The sequence below is a fragment of the Rhinichthys klamathensis genome, unplaced genomic scaffold (assembly GCF_029890125.1).
Source record: "Rhinichthys klamathensis goyatoka isolate OS25496 unplaced genomic scaffold, OSU_Roscu_1.1 h1tg000093l_1, whole genome shotgun sequence".
Lineage (NCBI taxonomy): Eukaryota > Metazoa > Chordata > Actinopteri > Cypriniformes > Leuciscidae > Rhinichthys > Rhinichthys klamathensis.
In genome coordinates, this window is record NW_026606632.1 from 3,039,350 (window position 1) to 3,052,598 (window position 13,249).

The window sequence follows — 13,249 nt, forward strand, 5'->3', positions numbered from 1 at the left end:
TTACTATCCATGGAGCGCCTGTCATTCACTCGCGGAGCGCTGTCTCCCTTTCTGTTCACCTGAGAAAACCTGCCAAAGCCTCTCCACTGTTTGTTTGGGTGGGTTATTTGCTGGCTGACCAACATCCCACCCCTCCCGTGATCATGGTTTGACTGTAGGCCTATGTGTATTCAGAGCCAGTGAGCAACGGACTTTCAAAATAAAAAAAATAAAAAAAACTGCGTTAACGTGCGATAAAAAAATTGTCGGCACTAATTAATAAATGCGTTAACGCGATAATAACGCGTTAACTTGCCCAGCCCTAATTTATAAATTTTTATATTGCAGAGATTTCAGCATAACCACATACATAAACCTGCACATTGAGGGCCAGATTTACAAACAGCATGCTCCAGCGCAAACCCTCGTTTGGTGTTAAAAAACTTCTGTCAAGATTTACTAAAGACACGCAGTGAAAAATTAGCACTGAAAAAGGCGTGGAGGCTGACGAGGGCGTGGCCTACCCGGAGCAGGAAGCCTCCAGGGCGGAGTAGGATGTGCAGGCTGCCAGGGTGGAGCTCGCAGTGTAGGTGGCCAAGGCGGAGCAGGCCGTTCAGACGGCCATGGCGGTGGCGCCCGTTCGGACGGCCATGGCGGTGACGCCCCTTCGGACACCCCTTCGGGTGGCCATGGCGGAGACGTCCCTTCGGGTGGCCTATATCCCCCCCCTATCCCCCCCCCCCCCCCCCCCCCCCCCCAAAAAAAATTTCTTGGGGGGAGTGACAGGCCCAGGGATGTGATCAGGGACCGGGACAGGCTCCGGGCTGGACGGGAACAGTGGTGAAGGCTCGGGGTTGGAGGGGACCAGCGGAGAAGGCTCGGGGTTGGAGGGGACCAGCGGAGAAGGCTCAGGGTTGGAGGGGACCAGCGGAGAAGCCTCGGGGTTGGACGGGACCAGCGGAGAAGCCTCGGGGTTGGACGGGACGAGCGGAGAAGGCTCGGGGCTGGAATGAAGCTCAGGCACGTCAGGGCTGAAGTGAAGCTCAGGCTCGTCATTTTTGCTAGTCAAAAATTTTGCTAATTTGCGCTGCTCTTGGTAAATTGCGTTGGTCATTACACAAATGATCCGGCTGCGTCTGTGTACTTTAATTTCCACGTCGTCAGTAGATCATGCTCAGAACATTCCATTTCCTTCTGCGTTTTTATGGGATTGTGCTCTCATGCTAATTTGACCTGTTTAGTAAATCTGGCCCTTAGATGTGGGTAAAATGACAAAACGAAAGGTGAAAATGAAACAGTTTATTAAAAATTCTAATTCTTTTAACGACCATATTGACCAAGAAAGCAATGGAAGTCTCATACCTCCCCGAGTGAGTAATATCTGCGTGGAATCTGAGAGTCAGGGTAGATGTTCTCCAGGTACCATGAGAAGTGTTTACACTTCAGAGTTTCCCTCAAGGCCTTCCGAGATGAAACATCCCCATAATCCACCCGAACCACACCTGAAGAAACACAAATAATTAACATCCATCAAATTCATCATATTTTGGCGTTTGAAATCAATGAAATGACCCTCATTTAGAAGTCACTTGAGGTAAAAGTGTCTGCTAAATGAACACATGTAAATTACCCAGTTACAAACATGACACAGGGTAAATGAGGAAGACATATACAGATAATGAGTCTATAGCACCTGGAAAAACTTGGTCCATATCCATATTAGCGAACATGTTTACGTTTATTAAAGTCATTTCTGTCAGGACTAATATTGTCAAAGATGATTAACAATTAGCATATAGTTTGGATTGACAATATGGTTCCATTCTGGGCAATAACTCCCTGCCCATCCATGCAGCCTATGGATAAGAGCAGGGAGCAACGATGACCCCTCAAAGCAGAACCATATGCCAACATCCCTAGTCTCGCGTAGCCAGACCTTCAGACTGACGGCTGAAGGTCTGGCCAACGTTCCGTGGGCGTGACGTCTGAGCCTGAGACTACAACATCCCCAAACCACAAACTGACAGTGAAAATGTTAGAAATGCTCTATTATATTTGTGTTTTCAAAATAGACATTGTAAAACAAATTAGATTTTTTAAAAACTTTATAATAGCTGACAATTTCATTAACAACTATCATAAAAACTATCTTTTTATATATATATATATATATATATATATACAGATACTCAAACACAATTAACAGCAATGGGTTTTTTCACCACTAAAGACATTTAGGAATCAGCCTTTTTGAATATGGTTCTGAATAGAATATTTAGATATGAAAACAAGATATAACAAATACTAAGAATTATTTACTGATTTACTTGTATTAATTTAGTTATTCATTGCAGTGATGTGAACAACCGGTGATGAAATAAGGAGGGTTTCATGAGCTGTTAACGAAAATATCCAACCCCCCCATACTGTATAAAATAAATAAAACACAGATACAATATAAATAAATAAAACACAGATACAGATTCCCAGATTCACATTATATGCCTAAAATAAAAAGCAGTGGCACAATTGAAAAACCTCAGATGTCTCGATTTAAAACAGCAGACACTAGAGGGAGCGTCAACATCACTTTTCTCCAGTAAAAGTCCTATCTGCTCACACTAAAATTTCATCCATACATTCACCAAACCGCTTATCTTCTTTATCTTATCTTCTAGATGGGTGGTCTCTTATATGCGTGGCTTTGCAGAGGGGGTACATCTGCAGGACACACACACAGAGCAGCTGACGTCCCAGAAGCATCAGTGATCGAAGCACACACTGACAGCTAAAGTGCCAGGCATTGCTGAGTGTTAACTTTCTGCATTTCATCCATAGTCTAACGTTTTCTCTCTTTACGTCTGTTTTGATTTTTTTCTGCTGCGTTTTGTGACCTCTCTCTCTCTCTCTCTCTCTCTCTCTCTCTCTCTCTCTCTCTCTCTCTCTCTCTCTCTCTCTCTCTCTCTCTCTCTCTCTCTCTCTCTCTCTCTCTCTCTCTCTCTCTCTCTCTCTCTCTCTCTCTCTCTCTCTTTGTCTGTGGTGCAGATGATAAATGATCTTGTGTGTTTCAGTAGACACTGTGGGGCAGAGCTACTCTCAGTTGTGATGACTGGGTCGAAGTTATGTGCTCTTGTGTCCCCTGTTATATCTCTCCCCTCTGAGCTCAGGCCTCAATTAAAAGAACGTAGACTTATTGTTCCAGGAAAAACAAATGTACATTCTGTTGTTTTCCATAAGATGAAAAGAGATAGTGACAGGTGTTCGAAAGGACAAAAATAAGCCACAATATCTATAAATGTAGTCCACATGCTAGGTCAAAATTTAACAAACCGAAATGCATGCCATTATTCACAGAAAATCTTTGTTGTAGCTCTCAAATCTCATGAACATTTCCACATATTCAAACTTGTCACATCACACGTGTTTTGAAACACACATAAACCTTGTGACCCAGCACATTTGTTGAATGAGATATAGCAGAGTAGAAGATTTTCAGTGAATAATGTCTAAAATTTCACTCTGTTCTCTACCCTATTGTTTGGATTTATAATGTAATAATATAGCAATATAGTCCATGAATCAAATAGACTACATGAATAGAGGTTTTATAGTTCTGTTTTGTCCTTTTTCAAGACTGACTGTATGAATAACCACTCTTAAAACATACAAACTATCCATTATTTTAGGCGTTTCACAATTTTTTATTTTTTTATTTAAAGCAAAACACATCAATAATTATATAACATTATTATCCTCCTTCTTTTTTGTCAAGCCGTGGTTCTATTTAAATCACCGGACCCTACAGGACTCTGCGGTGTGTGAACCAGCAGCATGTGGTCCATATAAATTGTGCTCTGGAATACCCGAGACATTGAGTGCAGGGATTTGCTTATTAATATTAACATAAATATACATTTCCGTCATTTGAGGTGCAACATAACACTTATGTGGTTTATCCACTTGGAAGTGCTCGCCCAAGCAGAAAAAAAAAAAAGTAGAATATTACAAATTATGACAGATATTAATTACAGAATAGTTTTGTTTGAGGAAAACATGAAAATACTTCACGGTTACATTTCTGTTCATTTTATTGAATTGATTAGGACAAAATTAACAGAAATGTAACCGTAAGTGTATAGTTTCATGTTTTCCTCAAACAAAACTATATAAACAAGCATTTTCCCCCATTTTTGACATACACAAAGGTTAGATTGTCTGGCAACATGGGTTAAAAACATAGTTAACATAAACGTTACAAAAAAGGACCAGAGAATTAATTTAATCTACAACTAAGACAGGAAGGTGGGCATACTTTTACATTATTTGTCTATAATTTCTTATTTATCATCTCTGATTTTGGCTGAAACATGGTTGAAAAAGTCCCCACTCCAGTGCAGGGCTGTTCAGACTTTTTGATGTTCTTTACATTCAGGTACAGTTGAGTTCGGAAAAAAACTGCCATTGGGTCAGACTAATTTTAATAATTGTAATAGGCCAGTCTCAACCCAGGTTTTGCCTCTTTCTTTTTTTTTCTTCTTCTTTTTTTTTAAATGAAATGTATGCATGTCAAGTTAGGGGCAGAAGTGTAGCATTTCTGTATCTCAAAAAGTAGAGCATGCACTAGCAACACCAAGGTCATAATAGGTTTGATTCCCAGGGAATGCATGAACTGATGAATTTGGTATTGAATGCAATGTAAGTTGCTTTGGATAAAAGCTTCTGCCAAATGTAAATGTAAGTGATCGGGGTCAGGTACAGATCTTAGAACTAGAAGACCTCTATTGTGAATACTGCGATAAACATCTAATTGTGTATTTCATGCACTGAACACAGTAAGTCATAAGCATTTTGAATAGCATTAGGGTATACTGTAAGTACATGGTGCAGAACCTTCTTTTTTGGGGGTGAACTATTCCTTTAAATGTGCAAAGATTTGACACTTCATTCTGTTGAGCCCCAAACCTCCTTATTCCAAATAACCTCAGTCTCTCTAAGAACAGCCACTGCCCTCGACTCTAGAAATACCAGACCACACTATTTATTCATCACACACACACACACACACACACACACACACACACACACACACACACACACACACACACACACACACACACACACACACACACACACACACACACACACACACACACACACACACACACACACACACACACTCCAGTCGGCACACCACAACACAGCCCAGCACAGCACCACTGGGATGCTTTTCCAGGAACAATCTCCCTCCTGTGCTCCACATTACCACAGAGTTCCTCCTGAATCTTTCCCTCTCAAGTGAACTGACAGGGGTTTCAGTAAAGGCTAATCTCATTATTGTCCTTGTACAGGATACTGAGGCTTTCTAACCCCACTATAGCACTACATTTCCCAGGTCTCCCTAGGGGTGAGATGCAGATAAGAATAGCAGGACTGTCATGAATACGTGAGCAGCAGATTAGAACTCAGACACTTAGCACAATGCCAGGCATGAATAAAATATGGAAAATCTCTCATCAGAGTGAAATATCTGTCCGGCTGAACTGTGATGGCAGAACCGCTTGCGGACTGTCATGCAAAAAGTCCATATCAGCAAATACGAGGAAGACAGATTGATGTAAAAGGTTTTAGGGGGATTTGGCACAGTTAACGTTGAATGGGGATTAAATATTTATGTTTTATGGTAGGAATTAGAGGCACTGTATCTTTTGTAGAAAGAAAAAAACACTCACTGGTAAGTTTGTGAAACAGAAGTTGTGAATGGTAGCACAATGAGTGTAACCAGGGTGCCACAAAAATGTTGTCCTTATGACAGTGTGATTATTTAATGAATTTAATTTTCCTCACTTCATCTGTCACTGAAACGTGAAGAGGGGTCTTGTCTTTGATTTGAATAGCTCAAATAATTTCAGCAAGGACTATTATTATTACAATTTAACTTTATAATAATGTTTTTACTTTGACCCTAAAAGTTTTATTTACTCACCCAAGCTAGATTTATGTGTAGATCAGAGTGTTAAAATAGATCTCATTGTCATTTTAACCCTTTGTATTTAAACAATTGTAAAGTCAAATGCTGTTGTTTTATATAGAAAGGCTTGTGAAAAAGAAGTGTGCTTAATTGTCTTAAATGGGTGTGCTCTTTGATACCAATCTTTCATTTGAAAGTATCTGTAAAACCGCATTTTTCCATCTTAAAAATATATCTAAATTACGTCATATTCTCTCGATTACAAATGCGTAACAATTAGTTCATGAGTTCATGACATCAAGGCTAGATTATTGTAATGCTATTATGGGTGGTTGCCCTGCACGCTTAATAAACAAACTACAGCTGGTCTAAAATGCAGCAGCTCGAGTTCCTACCAGACCCAAGAAGTATGACCATATTAGCGCGGTTCTGTCAACACTGCATTGGCTCCCCATTAAACATCGTATACATTTTTAAATATTGCTGATTACTTACAAAGTACTAAATGGTTTAGCTCCCCAGTACTTGAGCGAGCTCTTAATGCATTATAATCCTTCACATCTATTGCGATCTCAAAACTCTGGCCATTTGATAATACCTAGAATATCAAAATCGACTGCTGGCGGTAGATCTTTTTCCTATTTAGCACCTAAACTCTGGAACAGTCTTCCTTACATTGTCCGGGAAGCAGACACACTCTGTCAGTTCAAATCTAGACTAAAAACACATCTCTTTAACCTGGCATACACATAGACAATTATACATTATTCATATTATTCAAATCAGTTAAATGATTATTAGGCTGCATAAATTAGGTCAGCCGGAACCGGGAACACTTCCTATAACACCCGATGTACACGTTACATCATAAGAAGAATGGCATCTACTCTAATGTTAGTCTTTCTGCTTAATCCGAGGTTTAATGTAATCAGCTAGATCCAGGCCGTATCCAGATCAGATGGTGGACCTGTGCCTAGACACGACCATAACGCATGATGAAGTCAGCCGGATGCGGGCCGTATCCAGACCAGATGGAGGACCTGCACCTAGACACGACTACAACGCATCCCTGAAGTGTCAGCAGAGATTGTGTCAACTAGACCCTTCCCTGTTAAGACCTCATCGACACGACAGCCATCGGCACTGATCCTCAACAAACTCGTCTCCATACCGGCGTGACTCCGATCTTCATCCAGATACAAATGGAAAATATTCTGATTGTTCCAAACCAATTTGACTTCTGACCTATAATGCTGCCTGAATCATAATCATACACTGTTTGTTCATTGGCCAGAGGAGAACTGACCCCCGACTGAGCCTGGGTTTTTCTCCATTCTGCCACCTGATGGAGTTTTGGTTCCTTGTAACTGTCGCCTTTTTCCACCTTTGTTGCCATTGTCTTGGCTTGCTTAGTTGGGGACATTAAAGTTAACATTTAATTTAAAATTCAACAATAATATTGATCTGCCTGCATTGAAACCATTATATGGTTTCTTAGCGGCCCCTAAGTCGGCCCCTAAGTTAATAACTGATTATCTTTGCAACGGAAGTGAATCAATCAAAACTAACTTTAGCTGGATAATAACTTTATTCTAGAGCTGCTGGGAAAGCCAAACAATTTATGTTACTTCAATTTCCTAGTATCACTGTAAAGCTGCTTTGAAACAATCTATATTGTTAAAAGTGCTATATAAATGAAGGTTACTTGACTTGACTTGACTATAGAATGTGCACTTGTAGTGTACTACAATCTTAAAAGCACACAGACTCATTAAGGGCTGCTCAAGTTAAACTGGTGTGTAATTACAAATATGTGGCAACTTTGTAAACCTACAAAAAGCCGTGCTGCCATGTTCTTTTTAGAGAGAAGAGTCTTTCTCCTGGCAACCCTTCCAAGCAAGCCATACTTGTTCAATCTTTTCTAATTGTAATGTCATGAACTTTAACATTTAACATGCTAACTGAAGCTTGTAAAGTCTGAAATGTAGCTCTTGGGTTTTATTGCAGTTTCTCTGAGCATTGCACAATGTGACCTTGGGGTGAATTTGCTGGGACGTCCACTCCTGGGAAGATTGGCAACTGTCTTGAACGTTTTTCACTTGTGAATAATCTTCCTCACTGTAGATTAGAATGATGGACTTGGGAAATGGGCTTGTAACCCTTCTAAGATTGATGGGCAGCAACAATTGCTTCTCTATGATTATTGCTGATGTCTTTCCTCCTTGGTACTGTGTTAACACACCTGCCGAAACTTCTACTTTTATAGAGTTGGTGACGCTTGCTGATGATCAATTAATAAAAGTCATTTGATTAGCAGTGTCTGAATAATACGTACCCTCTTAATTCCTATGGAAGCAGTAAGATTGTTGTCACACATTGCTTCTCCATTTGGGCCAAGATTTTGTTAAATAAACCATGGCACTGTGTAATATGTCTTGTGTTGATGAGGTTGTATTTACCTAATTGTAAGACCTGCCAAGGACCAAATGATTTGTTATGTTGTCATGATACGTAAAACCATAGACGTATATAAGTAATTATGAAATTACATATAAATATTTACTTAAGTCCTACTTAAGTGGGTCAAAAAGCACTTTTAAGTAAATCTAATTGCTTTTAATATATATATTTAAACTATAATATGTTTCTTTATTAATTGTAACATAAATATAATGTAAATAACAGAGTCCGGAATTACTGAATTACATTCAGTTAAATCTTATCAAATATATTACTTCCGTAATAAGTACTCTTTTTAAAACTATGTTAAAGTGTACTTATTTTTCACAAGGGTCTTTAAGAAGTAAACTTGTGCAAGTGGGCAAGAGGAAGAAAAAGGTACAAGGAAAATGAAAGAGGAAGATAAGAGGAAGTGCGGTGAAGGAATTGCATTTGAAGAAATTTAGTCTGCTACAATTCCTTACTGTCTGTGTAAGCTTGAGGAGAGCTGTGTTTGTGCCAGGATATAAAGCAAAAGAAAAGCCCACAACAATGGCCCAGGAGGCTGAACGATAAGATAATTGCAGTCTTTCACAACAACCATGACCACATGTGCAAATCAACACGCTACTTATAGAAACCATCTCTGTAAAGACAGCCATACCCCATGATGACACTAATAAAGACCTGTGAGAACACAATTACTGCTTCATAAAAAAATTGTGGCATCATCTTGATTTCACTTTTACTTTTAGTTGTGTTAGAAAGTAGTAGAAACAACAACCATTATCAAAGATTACCAAAGATGATGGTCCATCTCAGTGAAGTGTCATTTAAAGATTTCCTGAAGACTATTACCTGGTGAGATGATGTAGAAAAAATCTTTGAACTCGTCCATCCAGACTTCAGCCAGTCGTCTGTTGTTCTTGTTGATCACCTGACCAGTTCCACCAGGGAAGCTGTATGGTGTGGCCTTCCGGAATACATGCCCTACATGAGAACATGTAACTATCTCTAGAGATCCTCCACACTGCCAGATCTATTTTCACACAAAATGAATTAAATCAGAATGGTTTTAAAAATTGGTTACATAAAATTACAGTAAAAAGAGCATTACAAAGTGTATTTATGAACACGTATATGGCATACCAGGACATTATGAATATGTGAGACATTTATGAGCCTTGCTGGTGATCTTTTTAATATCTTAAACTTACCCTAAAAGACATTTCAAGATTTTCCCCTCCCCATATGTCCATTCCTGAGTCATAAGTGCCGATCTCTTCAAAATAAGTTCGGTCAATTGAGAACAGACCTCCTGCCATCGTGGGAGTTCTGTGGAAAAGATTTTAAAAAAAAAGAATTTAAAAAAAATCTGACAGTGTTTATATATGTACAGTGATAATAGCTAGGTTAAGTGATGTGAAACCTTTTATACTGTGTAAACATTTTAGAGCCCACAGAAGACTGAAAGACTTTCTTGACTGCAAGCCAATGATGAAATGTCATCAGACGACAGTGTATTTTTTTGTTGTGGATGTCTCAATTGGGAGACAGGATATGCAATTTTTAGAGAATAACTATGGGCCCTATTTTAACAAACAAAGCGCATGGTCTAAAGCACAAGGCGCAAGCACACTTAGGGCGTGTCCGAATCCACTTTTGCCAGTTTAACGATGGGAAAAATGATTGGCGCGCCCAGCACAAGGTCTAAAAGGGTTGTCCCTATTCTCTCAATGGGTAATGGGTGTTTTTTGGGCGTATCGTGCAAAAAAAAAACAATCATAGTGTAATTTGCCATTCCCTTTAAAAGCCAGTTGTGTTCGCGCCATGGCGGATTCGCTATTTACATGGCGGAATTTGCAAGCGGAAAGACTGAACGCTTCTACAGGGAGCAAACGGATCTGCTCCGAGGTTAAAGCGCAAACAGATCATCTACGGGACAAGCCGGATTCTACCATATATTTAGGTACACCATATAAATCTTTTACATTGCAATCCTTTTATTTTTAATATTTGGCTAGTTTGTGTGCTGCTGCGCTTCCCTGTGTGTGTAATAAACGCGCGTTGTGGACCCGCTTATAGGCGCACATTAAACACTTTAAATAACAAAAAAAAAATACTACGCCATTGACCAGGTTTCAGTTGGTTATTTCAGTTGCCTCAAAATAGCAACACGCCAACAATGCGCCTGAACACACCTCGTTTTCAGACCAGCAGCCTATGGGTGCACAAATGGGCATTTGCTATAAACAATGTGGTGCAGGACGTGAAAATGATAACTGCGCCTGCATGAAACTAGCAAAAAAACAACAACACTTGTGTCATGCCTGGAACTGCATTGCGCCGAGTGTATGATTGGGCCCTCTACAAATATGTATATCAAAAATGTGTATCACGCATGGTTTGAGGTATTGGCAAATGCTGTATCGTTGACTAAGAGAATCGATGTCGGACTGCATCGCGGTGAAACGTTTAATTTAATTTTTTCACTGACACTGTTTGTTTTGCATAACAGATTTGACAGACAAATGAAATTTAAAGGTAATGCAGTTTAAAACTTTTCTTAAATTCTCAAGTTAATAAAAGAAATACATAGTTCAGTCATGAAACTCTACCGAGCAGCTGATTGGTTTTCTTAAAGCCGACTGCTTTGACCAATAGATCTGTTTGTTCTATCTACATAGCCTATTTATTTTGGCATATTCCTTGCAGCAGCTCGCTTTCTATTAAATTCCCCCTGTGGAGAAAATCAAGCTTTTAATGTTTTTTATATGTCTATGTGGTGTTTTTAATATACTTTAAGGCAAACCATGTGCAAATTCATAAGTCAACACCATTGCTGAGTATTTTCTCCTTAAAACGGCAGTGAACCAAAGACAGTCTCAAAAACGCTGATGTTTCTGACGTCAAAAAATACCTTGTAACCAATCAGGTCAACATATGATCGTCAACGAATGGATCTCTGAGCTGGTGTTCATTCTTATCAATAAATGCTGTTTAAATCTATTCTGTGAGTTGTCATTATTGAACTGGTATAAAGAGTTGACAATATCAGATTTGAGTTTTACATCTTACTTAATGGTCAATTAAAAATCGGCAGTCCTGCAGTGACAGCAACTGTTTAGTTTGTGCCACCTAAATTACATGCTGTCAGCTCAATTAACCAAGAAGTATCAGCTATTATGTGAGGGTTTCGAAATATGTGGAATGAAGGCAGGGTGTCTTTATGAAGCTGTTGTCATTAATTATTTTTGTTTGAAAGAAACAATATAGCACAGAACATTTGTATATATATATCAGTGTCATTTGTGTACAATTAACAGGATACCGAACTTACATAATTTTATAAATTTAGCATATAATTCAAAGGAAATGTCATTACCTTACAGGAAGGGTCCGGTCCCCCTTGCGTCGGTCCATCTCTCTCTGAGGAACTGGATACCATCTGAAGTTGAGTTTCCAGTTGAATCCCCCGTAGGTCATATCTGAGCCGGCCATATACTCAAATGTCTCATCACTGATGACATCAATGATAGGGCAGACCACAGCCCTCCTAGAATGTCAAACACAAATGACCCATTCACCTTCAACAGGGTGTCATCAAGTTTCTATTTTTTAATATATAAAATTTCAGTCATAAACCAATCACTGATGATGATAAACAAGACATAAAAAAAGCTAAAAAAAAACATAAGCCAAATTCATGGACACACCCCTAATCATGGTCATATCCTTTTCACTAAGTTCTGCGAACTTAGAATTAAATCCTCTGATATTTGTATTATGTCAGCCCAGCAGTAAGTTAACTTCTGTAGGTGACAAGAGACTCTTTCATATTATGACTTTTGCAGCATGGAAGAACATTCTTTTGTAGTGGAACACTGTGAAATGCTAGAAAAAACTTTTAATAGAGTTAACACCACTGGAATACCATTCATGTATAATTCACTCTGTGGGCCCTATCATTCACCCGGAGCAATGCAGTGCCCAGCAAGTGTTTTTTTGCTAGCTTCAGCCCGACGCAGTTATCATTTTCACGTCCTGCGCCACGTTGTTTAAATAACAAATGCATTTGCGCCCATGTATTGGGAGAGTGGGCGCTTTAGATACTTTCAGATACTTACAGCACGCCGCTGGTCTGAAAACGAGGTGTGTTATTGGCGCGTTGCTATTTTGAGGCAACTGAAATACACTGCGGATTTGACCAACTGAAACCTGGGCAAAGTCAATAGTGCAATATTTTTCTGTTATTTAAAGAGCGCGTTAGTACTGTACACCTATAGGCGGGTCCACAACGCAAGTACACTCGGCTTATTACACACACAAGGACACACAGCAGCACACAAACATGCCAAATATTAAAAATAAAAGGATTACAATGTAAAAGATTAATATTGTGTACATAAAGATATGGTGGAATCCGGCTTGTGCCGTAGATGGTCTGTGTGGCGAGCAGGACGAGGCCGAGGGCCGTGTGAGAACAGTGCGAGGCCGGTGGCGTGATTGATAATGAGCGACACCTGCGCGATACGAGACGTATCTCTCACGGAGCGCAAGCACAAAAGGAGGAGCGACGACAGTGAGGGACGAGAGAGGCCAGGCCTGGATTTATGTTTCTGTTTTATTGTGTGTGAATGTGCCATTTGTATCCGCACATTAAGCACATTATCGGTTATGTAGCAGAATTATCCCAAATACATTTCCAAAAAGAAACAGTCCACATTGTAGCTCATGCTTCCATGTTATTTGGATTAACACCTCCAGCTCCAGCTCCAGCTTCAGCAACACTAGACTGATTCTAAATCCTCAAATGACAAACTCATCCTTTACTGCTCAGTGATTGGCAGTAGATCGAAATGA

At 39.6% G+C, this 13,249-nt stretch overlaps 1 protein-coding gene across 3 annotated transcripts in view; it reads right to left on the bottom strand.

The window, feature by feature from the left end:
• The window catches only part of galnt13 (UDP-N-acetyl-alpha-D-galactosamine:polypeptide N-acetylgalactosaminyltransferase 13), a 103,832-nt gene that overhangs the window by 45,313 nt on the left and 45,270 nt on the right, over nt 1-13,249 (bottom strand). For all 3 annotated transcript variants that reach the window (XM_056252239.1, XM_056252238.1, XM_056252237.1), the window contains exons 6-9: nt 11,772-11,942; nt 9,604-9,721; nt 9,245-9,425; nt 1,342-1,481 (exon numbers count right to left, since the gene is read on the bottom strand). In XM_056252239.1, coding sequence (XP_056108214.1) covers nt 1,342-1,481; nt 9,245-9,425; nt 9,604-9,721; nt 11,772-11,942 — 610 coding nt within the window. The remainder of the gene's footprint in view (nt 1-1,341; nt 1,482-9,244; nt 9,426-9,603; nt 9,722-11,771; nt 11,943-13,249) is intronic.